Source organism: Gnatocerus cornutus, unplaced genomic scaffold (genome assembly GCF_029298725.1).
Source record: "Gnatocerus cornutus isolate USDA-ARS CGAHR unplaced genomic scaffold, icGnaCorn1.1 ctg00000033.1, whole genome shotgun sequence".
Taxonomy (NCBI): Eukaryota; Metazoa; Arthropoda; class Insecta; order Coleoptera; family Tenebrionidae; genus Gnatocerus; species Gnatocerus cornutus.
The window spans coordinates 2,086,979-2,098,985 of NW_028275382.1; the positions used below are offsets into that span (position 1 = coordinate 2,086,979).

The 12,007-nt window shown below is 38.4% G+C and overlaps 1 protein-coding gene across 1 annotated transcript; it reads left to right on the plus strand.

The window, feature by feature from the left end:
• Window positions 1–11,182: 11,182 nt before the first annotated feature.
• On the plus strand, window positions 11,183–11,681 carry LOC148166067 (uncharacterized). Its single transcript, XM_088049474.1, has 3 exons — window positions 11,183–11,221; window positions 11,302–11,432; window positions 11,507–11,681. The coding sequence occupies exons 1-3, from the start codon at window positions 11,183–11,185 to the stop codon at window positions 11,673–11,675; spliced, it is 339 nt and encodes a 112-aa protein (XP_087905600.1). The 3' UTR covers window positions 11,676–11,681.
• The last annotated feature ends 326 nt before the right edge of the window (window positions 11,682–12,007 follow it).

Sequence of the window (12,007 nt, forward strand, 5' to 3'; positions counted from 1 at the left end):
TGACTAGTCTTCTTTTGCTTCGGTTTTCAATGTTTTCGTTAAACGTCTTGTTCAACAATCCATCAATTTATGACGTTAAAGTAAAAAAAAAACTTAGAGAAAACCAATTTATATAGATGCTCACTAATCACTTTCAATCTAGGTGGAACACAGCGTTTGATGTCTTCGATGTCAATTTTGTCTTTACTCTACTTTAATTAGTCATTTTTAAAAATAATTCTTTTTGTTTTCAAAAGGTTGTTTGAAAAATCAAGTAAAGCGAACGGAAGCTTTGCAAACTACATAAATTGACATCCATTTTAAATATCCCGCAATAAGTTGTCTCCGAGGTGTGAAGTTAGCGAAAATTTTTGACAGTGCTGCAACTTTTTTTCAAAAAGTCCGCTGGTAAAAACAATTAAAGCAGGTGATTTCAGGACTTAAGCTCTATTGATTGACACTGATTTCACATGTCCTGCTTAAAATTTTCCGCTAGGTGTGATGTTAGCGGAAATTTTTTGAAATGCTGTAATTTTGTTTATGAAAGTCCTATGGTAAAAACATTCAAAGCAGGTTTAGGCAGGACGGAAACTCTATCGATTGACACTAATTTCAGATGTCCTGCTTACAATTTTTCGCTAGGTGTGAAGTTGGCGGAATAAAAAAGAATCCTTAATAACATTTTTTAAGGGCATCCGCTGACTTTCTTTTATGAAGCAGCTTAAGGCAGGACACAAGCAGGAAATTTTGCACTATTTAAAAAATGTTCTGCTCACAAAAATCCGCTAACTTCACGGTGTCATTAAAAAGTCATAAAAAAGCTTTGAGTCTAGGGTCCAATGCCTTTTTAACAAAAATACAATTGATTCTGTATTTAATAAATGAAAGGGTCAAAAGTAACAGTATCTATAAAATACCGGTCTCTGGTGTCCCAGATTGCTCTTCCTTCAAGAAAGAATGATTAGATTAGCATAAAATGTGAATTTTCATTATTTTTATTTATAAACTTATAAAGTTATTTTCACGAAAATAAAGCACTTTTAGTCGTCTCCGTCCCAGTAAAAGTCACAAAAAATGAAGTAATTCAGTAATATTTTAAGAAAAATATTTAATAATCAGATGCTAAAAATCTATCAAAAATTGCTGTTGCAGGTAAAATGCAATTAGCAATATACAGGTGTCCCAGAACTCATACCTAGCCGAAAACCGGGGATATCGGGAAAAGCTGTGAATGTGCAAATTGCTGAAAAAAAGTTCCAGCTCCAACAGAAGCTGAGAAAAGACATGACAAAGATGACCAATTACAAGGCCGCGTGGAGATGGTCTGGAGGATACACTCGCTTGTTGCTAAGAGACCAGTTTAAATTTTATCCTTTAAATTTTGTATAAACAATCTGGTCCACTGTAAAATTAATTGACGTTAAAATGACAGGCTTCACTAAATCTAACTCATATTGAACTTAATGTGCAGAAACGGCTCAGCGTACTTTAGGGATTGACTAGAGGGTTCAAGACTACTGGTTGACGAGCGTTGAATAACAAGAGACATGACGGCAGGACAACTGACACAGTAAAAGGCCAAGTGGAGTGTGAAACGGCGTTTCTTTTGGTTTCCCTCGCTTGCTGGTTTCCTAGTTGGTGTTTGGTCTTAACAAATATCTTAAAAAGGTATCTTATTTTTGAAGAGTGCGATCGAAATTCGACGTTAGCAGCAAGAACGTACCGAAGACGTTTTCCAGGTCGTGATCAGCAAACGATTCTTCGTGTTATTTCTCGGACTAGACACACTGATCAGTTTTCCAGGTCGTGATCATTATCCGGACAACAAACGATTCTTCGTGTTATTTCTCGGGCTAGACACACTGATCAGTTATTAATAGATCGGCGCGAAGTTGGTGAAGCAACGAGACAGGCCAGAACTGTTGAAAATGAAGAAGCCGTTTTGGCAAGTGGTTGATGAACACTCTGTGATGATGGGATTCGGGTACCAAAATAATTGAAGTCAAGTTACGGGGAAGTTCTATTCACACTTTCTGCTACACATTTCGGCATTGACAATACATTAATTGTGAGGACGATGACTCTAACTAACTATACATTTTATAGCAACTATTTATAACCAAATTGGGTTGTATCAGCAGATTCACCTGCAATAACCATTACCATATATGGAAGTATTTCGCTAAAGGTAATGGGTATTGAACTCATTACTCAATTGCGTTCTCAGCAATTGGTAGAGGTAACTGTCCGCTTTGTTGGACTTTAAACTATTAGCAAATTTAATATATTAAGATTTTTTACCATTACAACTCCACGCAAAGTATCCGAACTGTGGTACGTTAGTTAGACATCGGAAAATTTTCTGTACAAAAAATTCTCGCGACAGATCACCGGCACCTGTACCAGTATACCAAGGTTCAACGTTTATTCCTTCAGCATTATCCGGTCAGAGAGATTTTTGCGAATGGCTTATCATCGAAAGCGGCTAGACTTTTTCTTACTGCTGTCGGCATCCGCCCTTTTTCGCCTAGGCGTGAGTACTGGGACACCGTGTATAACTTTTTTAAAATGATCAATAAAAAGGTCGCGATCACATAACTCGATAAGCCGCAATGCTAACCGTTCGGCCACTCTGCTGACGTCACATCGAATCTCCGGCCGCTAGGCGTAGGCTCGTAAGCTATAGTTGGCTCTGGTTGGTCAAATTTTTCAATCTAAATTAATTTTGTTTGTTTTCATAAGTATGCCACGAGTATTCTCTCTCCTTAAGCATACTAACTATTAATCTGTAACCATCGCTGTCAGTCAAATTTATTTTGATGTTTTCGTTATTAATTATTTTGATTAGAAAACTAATTTGTGTATTTTCTAGCATTTTATGTAATTCATCGAAGTCTTTGACGCCATCTACTACGACATCTTAGCTTTTTTAGTTTTAGCTTCCATTTCTGGAACATTTCCTGGACTTTGTGGTGGGGTTAAGCTAGTATCCATTTTTCGTTTTTTGCTGCTCTTCTTGCTTTTTGCTCGTATCCACTGAGTTTCTCTCGCCAATTCTTCTTCATCTGTGGCATATTCAGTATCTATTTCAGAATTTTGGGTTGAGGTCGTTTGTTGTTTTTTTTTGAGTTAATTAGATTCAACTCTTTTTGTAGTGTACCTAGTTGCTGTTGCAGGTTGAGTATTGTTCAATTTAGCAACTTGATGGTTTCCACCTGCTCCATCCATGCATTTTGATAATTTATTTTACTATCGGCTCTCACCTGATTTCCCTGAATAAAGACCTGATTTTGATGAGATAACAGCAATTCTCCCGGTGTTGGCGGTCCCTGCAGAGATTGCTGCTGTTGCATCATCAAGACCTATAAAAGTCATAGTTAAAAATCTGCATTACTCGTGTAGAAGAGAAAAAATAATAGAAAATCTACAAAAGAGAAGATATAAATTATTGGATGCAACTCCAAAATTGAAATATGGGTCTAAACAACCATTAAACATGTTCATGTTATCCTTCAGACACGACGAAGATATAAATAAAATATTCGACATAACAGATACACTGGGAGTTAAGGTAGAAGGGGTACCAATCAGGAAAAACAAACTTGTGCCTCAGTGCAAAAATTGACAAAACTACGGGCATACTCAAATATTGTGGAAAAACACCAAGATGCGTGAGATGCACACCAATAATTGCGATAAGACAAGAGAAACCCCTCCCAAGTGTGTACATTGTGGTGAAGCACACCCTGCCAACTACCGCGGTTGCCTAGTAGCCAAGGAAATACAAAAAATTAGAATTAAAAAAGAAAAAAAGCCCACATATGCAGAACAGGTACAAAGAAACTGAAAAGCTGAAAACGATTTTAGAAAAATTAAACAAGATGGATGAAAGAATCATCAACTTAGAACATCGCTCCCAGGAAGCGGAACCCAAGATTAGAAATGGATAAGCAACTTAAAATCCTAGAGTGGAATGCTAATGGACTGCTTAGACACCAACAAAAACTCCAAGTAGCCCTAGATATAGAAAAAATCGATGTGTGTCTCATCTCAGACACTCACTTCATAAAAGAATCATATATACGATTTAAAGGATACAAGATATACCATACCATACATCCAGACAACGCAGCAAAAGGTGGAGCGGCAGTCATAATAGAGGAAAATGTCACACATTACTAAGAAATGGGGTACCAGACGGAACAAATACAAGCTGCATCTGTAAAAATCAAAATAAGTAACTATGAAGTAACAATAACTGCATTGTATAGCCCCCCAAGACACAATATAAAAAGAGAAGAATATATAGAATTCCTCAATACTCAGGGATACAGATATATTATTGGAGGTGACTATAATGCGAAACATACCTACTGGGGATCAAGGTTAACAACCACCAAAGGAAAAGAATTGTTAGAAGCTTGTATAAGATGTAGATGTGAAATTGTATCCACTAAAAAACCAACATATTGGCCCACTGACCCTAACAAAATACCTGATCTCATCGACTTATTTGTCATAAAAAACATTGCTACTAATTATCTGCACGTAGAAGAAGCTTGAGACATGCACTCAGACCACTCTCCCATACTTCTTATATTAAGCGACGGGGCAATACAAAAAGAAAATCCTCCAAGATTAGTGAACAAAAAGACTAACTGGCAAAACTTCCGTAAAGACCTAGAGAACTTAATCAATCTCTCAGTTCCGTTAAGAACTGAGGAACAACTAGAAGATGAAGTTGAACTGCTTGTAAAGAATATACAAAAGGCGGCATGGAACAACACGCCGGAGATAAATACAGCATCAAAAAGTAGCAACTACCCCAAAGAAATAAAAAACCTAATCTCTGAGAAAAGAAGACTTTGAAAAAAATGGCACCAAACCAGATCACCAACAGATAAAACAATACTAAACAATGCTGCCCAGAAATTAAAGAGAATAATACAAAAGACTAAAAATGAGGAGGTAACACATCACCTTAGTAAACTAACTAATAGTAGTACCACAGAGTACTCGCTATGGAAAGCAATCAGACAAATAAAAAAGCCGAGTATGCAGATACCACCTATAAGAAATTTGGATGGAAGCTGGGCTCAAAACAACAATCAAAAAGCCCAAAGATTTGTCGAACACTTAGAAAATACCTTTAAACCTCAAGAAGGAGAAGAGCTGACAGAACATTTAGATCCAGAAGAAGAACTAGAGATCAAACCATCTTCCCCAAAAGAAATAGCAAAGGAAATTAATGAAAACATCAGTTCAAAAAAAGCTCCAGGATTTGACCTAATAACAGGAGAAATTCTAAAGCAATTACCAAAATAGGCTATTCTTCAAATCACACAGCTTTTTAATGCATCATTCAGAATTAAGTATGTACTGTGACGCAATCTCGGGCCTAGCGCGCGTTTTGGGTACCGGCTTGGCCAACCCTGACGGGAGGCGGGGGTTCAAGAACCAAAAAAAATACCAGAAGGGCGCCACGGGTTTTCGGTACCAAAACTCAGCGCCACTAGGCTTGTTAAAAACCCAAAAACTTACCTTATTAGTGTATAGGGGGTTGAGAGGAGGAACAACAGTAAACAGAGTTTTAACAAAAGTCTATATAATGACTAACAAGGTTGAAGTGACAAAAGAACAAAAGTGAATCGTTACAATCTAAACAAAATACTATAAAAACAATAAATTATCAACAAAAATACAAAATATTCAAATCCACGCAGTTTGACCGGTTAGCGCTTTGACTGCTCGGCGCAATCACCCACCGTCTAGGCGCACTTCGCGAAAATCGCAGCTGCAAATTTCGGCCTCCGCTCGCGCCCGCGACAAACAAGTGACAAACCGACACGGCAATCAATCGATCTTAACTACCCCAAATTTGAATACCTGTAAGATTTTACTGTCTGAAGGACAAAGGAAAAATTAAACTTAACGTCTGAAGGACATAACACACAAAAAGAAAGAAAGATTAAAACTAACGCGTCTGAAGGACGAAATCAAGTATGGTGTTCAAAATTGGCCTTATCTCAAATCTCGCTGGGACGTCTTCTGGCGGATGCGTCCGGCTGGTTCGACTCCTCGCCCTTCTGCACCCTCGGACCACTCCTGGAATAGGTGGAACCGAGATGGAATAATATTCAACGACGTTGCCCAGATAGCACGGAGACGAGAGAGATATGAGATACAAGGGTGAGGGAGAGAGGCCTGTAATTACAGAACTTACTTCTGGGTCCACAAAAAAACGACTCTAAGAGTTTTAGGTGGACGATCACGGAGTGCTTACAATGGGGATGATTTTTACCTTTGGATGGTGGACGGCCTCAAAGATTGACTGTCTTGGGGTGGTTCCGGAACGCTCAAAATCCGACCGCAGTCGAGGGCACTTCCCTGGCCCAAACTAAGGTATTCTGCTGTTAAATCCGACGTCGTCGTTTGCCACAAAAGGTTTTCACTACACACAATTACTACTTTTAAGGCTTTTCTACAGCGTTTCCCCGGATACGTTCCTTCCAGTACGACCACCAAAACGGAAATGAAAGAAGACCAAGGTGAAACCTCCCACTCACGATACTCCAGAAAAAGTATTGTACGATGATCACAAAAACTCTCCACCTTCGCGCCGTTGGATACGTGTTATATTGGTTGCCTAAAAATTTCCCTTCTGATCTTCCTCCTAAATTTGACTGTTACAGTACCCAAAATATGGAAGGTTGCAGAGGTTTTAATGGTAGCAAAACCAGGAAAATCACCGCATGAGGTCACCTCCTACCGACCAATTTCATTATTGCCGGTGTATCAAAATTGTATGAAAAAATTCTACTGAAAAGACTAAGAACAGTTATACAAAAAAGAATATAATTCCTACCCACCAGTTTGGATTCCGACAAAAACATTCGACAATCGATCAAGTCCATAGGATAACAAGTATCATCGAAACATCTCTAGAAGAAAAGAAAATTTGTTCTGCAGTCTTTTTAGACGTAGCACAGGCCTTTGACAAAGTATGGCATGAGGGTTTAAAACACAAACTTAAATTGCTCCTACCTAAAGAATTTTCTCAGATTCTCGAGTCTTACATCTCGGATAGATATTTTAGAATAAAACATGAAAACGTCTACACAGAGCTAAAAGAAATCAAGGCAGGTGTTCCACAAGGAAGTGTACTGGGGCCTGTCCTGTATCTTCTATATACGAGTGACATATCAGAAATTAAACATCAAACAATTGCTACTTTTGCGGATGATACTGCCATATTAGCAGTGGACAGCGAAAGCGAAGAAGTAGCTAGAAAATTGCAAGACTCGATAAACAAAATATATGACTGGACTGTAAAGTGGAGAATAAAACTGAACGACAGTAAATCAGTTCATGTCAACTACACTAATAAAAAAATAAATTATATACCTCTTAGAATTAATGATACACAGATACCATATGCCAATGAGGCAAAATATCTAGGTATTACCCTAGATGCAAAGTTGCGCTGGAAAACTCACATCAAAAAGAAACGAGAAGAGCTTGAAATTAAATACAGAAAAATGTATTGGCTTCTTGGAAGGAACTCAACGTTATCCGCATACAATAAGCTATTACTGTACAAACAGACTCTTAAACCAATATGGACTTATGGCATCCAATTAAGGGGCTGTGCTAGCAAAAGTAATGTGCAAATAATACAACGATACTAAAATAAAGTGCCCAGAAACATAGTTGATGCCCCTTGGTTCTTAAGAAACGATGACCTTCATAGGGATCTAGAGATGGATACCGTTAACCAGACCATTACCAAGTACGCTAGAAGCCACGAACAACGGCTACACGACCATATAAACGTCGAGGCTATCCAGCTCCTCGATACTACAGATTTGACAAGACGACTCAAAAGGAGGAAACCGTTCGAGTTAGTGTAAGTGCGCGAGTAAGTGACGTCAAAAGCAGAGTAAAGTGCGGTAGTGTTCACGAAAGTTAGTGTTCGTGAATAAGTGTCGTTAAAAGCAGAGCAAAGTGCGGTAGTGGTCACGAAAATTAGTGGGCAACTAGATACTAGAACCTAATGATCATTATTGAATGGCACTTTAGTCTTAGCGTATCATATGTAGTAGTATAAGTTAGACCAAAATTGCTTATTGATCACATCTATGATCAGATTGTAATTTTATAAACACTGGCAATGGTGTTTATTTAATAAAAAAAAATATTAATTTTCATCAACTATAATAAAGCTCGTGGTTCGATTACAATTTAATCCGATTTGGAACCCATTTTTTTCTAGAAAATGCTCTGGGTCGCAGTTTTAAATGCATTAATAAGCTACCGGACCGTTTTTTTTAATTCAAAAAATGAATCTATCTAGTCTAAAACATGAAAAATTAATGTTCTTTTTTTTGAGCAATTTATTTATAACAAAAGAATGTTTAAAAAAATAATAGCTTTAAACACGCGCCTTAGTGACGTAACAACTCTTAAGTCGACGCCTATTTGCTACAGGCAATGCCAAGGTCATTGGTGAAAACGATAAAGTAGAGTTAGAATTGAGGTTATAAATGCTTAAAGTGTATGTGCAGCACGTGAATTGTTATAGTTTTTGTATTTCTTACTTTAGTGCTCCAATAACAGAATAGTGAAAATGGACAGTGGCTACGAAAAAGCTACCAGCAATAATTTGCCAGTAGTTGATACAGATATGATAGTTCGGTATTTTCGAGAGAATCCGAATTTGCAAGATCCATAAGTTCGGAATGTAAAAACGGCAAGGTACTGTAGTGAGACAACCCCTTTCTCCCGTTGTTGTTCCCTAAAGGGGTACGTTTAGTCCCCGCCGTGTTGGCGGATGCGCTCGCGAGATCGTCACCGAAGGTAAATCAAACCTTCACTTACCCTACGTTGTGTATTTTGATTAGGGGTATCAAATTACCCCTTTTCCTTTTATTCCCGACATCGAAGGATGCTCGGGGTCGAAATTCAGGATCCTCAGCGTTCCCGCAAAGTAGCACCACACACCAAAGGAGGGGGTTCACCCATTTAAAAGCAGCAATACATATCAAGGCGTTTATTGACACACATCAATTAAATTTACAGGGCTAAATCTTAAGTCCGAACTCTAAATCCGGAAGACAATAACATGCAACATAAACAATACAAATGATAATAGTATGGGCCAAAGCAGAGGGGGTTATGCCGCCTAACTCAAGCAACGCGTCTAAGTTAACTCCTGCACGACGCGGGGTGGCGCAAGTAAGTCCATTGGCGGATTTCCTCTTCGGAAATCTAGAAGAGATTTCCGCTAACTCAACCGAGTTCTGGGCATCTTGACGAGATTTTCCAAAGATAATACCTTTTTCAACTACCCCTAACTTCAGGTCTCTTGATGCGCTTCGATTTCCAGACAAATTTTGACACTTCGAACTTACACCGTACTTAGGGTGGGATTTTGTTTCTACCTACGAAATATATCGTGGCACGATATAATTTCGTAGTTCGTTATCGTATTCGGTATTTTGTTTCTCTGCCGTAACAGATACGATGTGACGAATGACACTACATCCAGCCACGATAAATTATGCGCTGTTGCCACCTATTTTTCTCCGAAAGTGGCTAACTTAATTCTAATGTTTGACGTACGATTGACAGAAGAATTTAAAAAAATACCGTTGGAAAATTTGTAGTGTTGAAAAATGGCTCGTTTTTTCCCATATTTACAAGCAGGTGATGGTCAATACCTGAGAGAAATAAAAAGATGGCAAAGAGAAGAAAATGATCCGTTTTTGTTGCCTGATATCCGGTAATTATTAATCCTAAAAATATTTTACAAAGTTGAATTTATGAATTCATAAATACTTTTTGTAGTTTTGTTGAGATGTTTCGCCTGAATAAGGACGTGATGGCACACATTATAAATGTTCTTGAGCCTCATATGCCCGCACCCAGTCGACGTCACGGTGTGAGCCCAAAGCTGCGAATCCTAGCAGTTATCCGATTTTTTGCCTGTGGGAGTTACCAGAGATGTGTAGGACAAGATGTTTTTGTTAATCTCTCACAGGCAAAAATGTCAGAGGCAATTAGCGAGGTGTCAACCTGCATTGTGAGACACCTTGGACATTATGTTAGTTTTCCCGAGCCTGAGGAGTATCTTGACTTAAAACATCGGTACAGTTGTTAAGGAGTTCTCATTACGTTTTTTTTTTTAATTTTGACTTTTATTTTGTAGACACATGCAGTTGTTCCGCATTCCTGGGGTGGTTGGGTTTGTAGATGGAACACATATTGCAGTTCACAACCCTGGAACTGAAAGGGCCCATCAGTTTTATAACAGAAAAGGGTTCTTTTCGAAGAATATACAAATAGTAAGACCCATTATGAGATTACATATCTTCTTTTGTAACTTACATTATCCTATAGATTTGTGATAGCGATTATCGCATTTTGTCCCTCAATGCTGCATTTGGTGGAGCCAGTCACGATGCTTTCGTGTGGCGCGCAAGCAATGTCGGCGAAATCCTGAGAGAGCGATTTCAAGAAGGAGACACGACTTCTTGGCTTCTGGGTATAAAATAAGTAGACATTACCAAAAATATCACTTGTAACCATTTTTCACAGGTGATTCTGGATATCCGCTCATGCCGTATTTAATAACTCCGGTAAGGAATCCAGCGGATAATTCTCCGGAGAGCAGGTTCAACGTAGCGCATCGCAGAGCCAGATGCACCGTGGAGCGGTGCATTGGAATCCTGAAGGCTCGTCTTCGTTGTCTGCAACGGGAACGGATTCTGATGTATTCCCCAGAAAAGGCTGGGACGATTATCAATGCCTGTGCCATATTGCATAATGTTATGATCCGCCACAATTTGCCCTTGCCACATGAAGATCAAATTCAACAATTGATAGATCCTGATGAAAATGAAGAAGAATTGAACGACGACGGCGTGGAGAACCTCGATTTGGCACTTCAAACCCGTGCCAGAATAATAAACAATTATTTTAATTAATATCGCTTCCTTATTTACCTGTTCGTATTTTCTCTACTGTATTTCACTTCTGCAACACTACTACTGATTTCCCCTTCGTCAATCACCATATGCACACAACCAATTTCTACCATTTTTCATTATGTCGTTTACTTTGTGCGCAAATGCAGATTTTTAAAAAGAGCACAGACGTCACGTAACATTCGTGTGTCTTTTGTGTTGCAGATGAACATAGAATTATGTTGAATAGATCAAGGTTTATCAGATCACTTTCAATTGCTTTTTTTTGCTTATAAAAGCAAGCATTTCTTTGAACAGAATTTAAGTTTAAATGACATTAAAACATTAAAAAATACAGTACAAAAAAAGAATTGTTGGTTGCTTTCTTCAGACTAATACAATTTCTCGCAACTTGCACAAGCGCAATAAAAAATCATTATTCCATCCATCACGTGTGAGGTTGCTTGTTGAAAGAAAACGAAATTGTTGGTAAGTTTTTATTTTTCAACAAATTTTGTAAATATATCTAAAAACTTTTTACTAGTATTCGCTAATCTTTCAAGTGCTTCGGCTTGGCGCTCCCCTATTTTGACCAGGAGGCTGCGAAGACGGTTCGCCTCATCTTCTGCTTTTAGCAGCTTTTCACCCACGGTGTCTTCGGACTTTTGGGACCGTCTTCGTTTGGGGGCTCTCCTGGCCTCAGGACTTGCCCTACTAGTGGAAGGTAATTGAGGGAGAGGGTTTGGAAGCGGCTCTGGAGGAATCTACAAGACACGAATGTTATTGATGGAAGGAATATTTCCTATAAAACAATTATTACAGTAGGATGTTCGATGGCACAACTTGGAAGGGCGGGGGCACAGTGTTCAGAGGCAGGTTCAACAAGGATGTTCTATAATACATAGGTAAATGTGAACAAAAATTAAACTCATCTTAATTATTACATGAATCTATTTAAGTAACCTAAAATGTTATTTAAACTGAAATAGAATAATAGTTAATTGGTCCATTTGTAGAGTTTGCAAGAATGGAACTTTCATGTGAAGACTTACCTGAGAACCAAG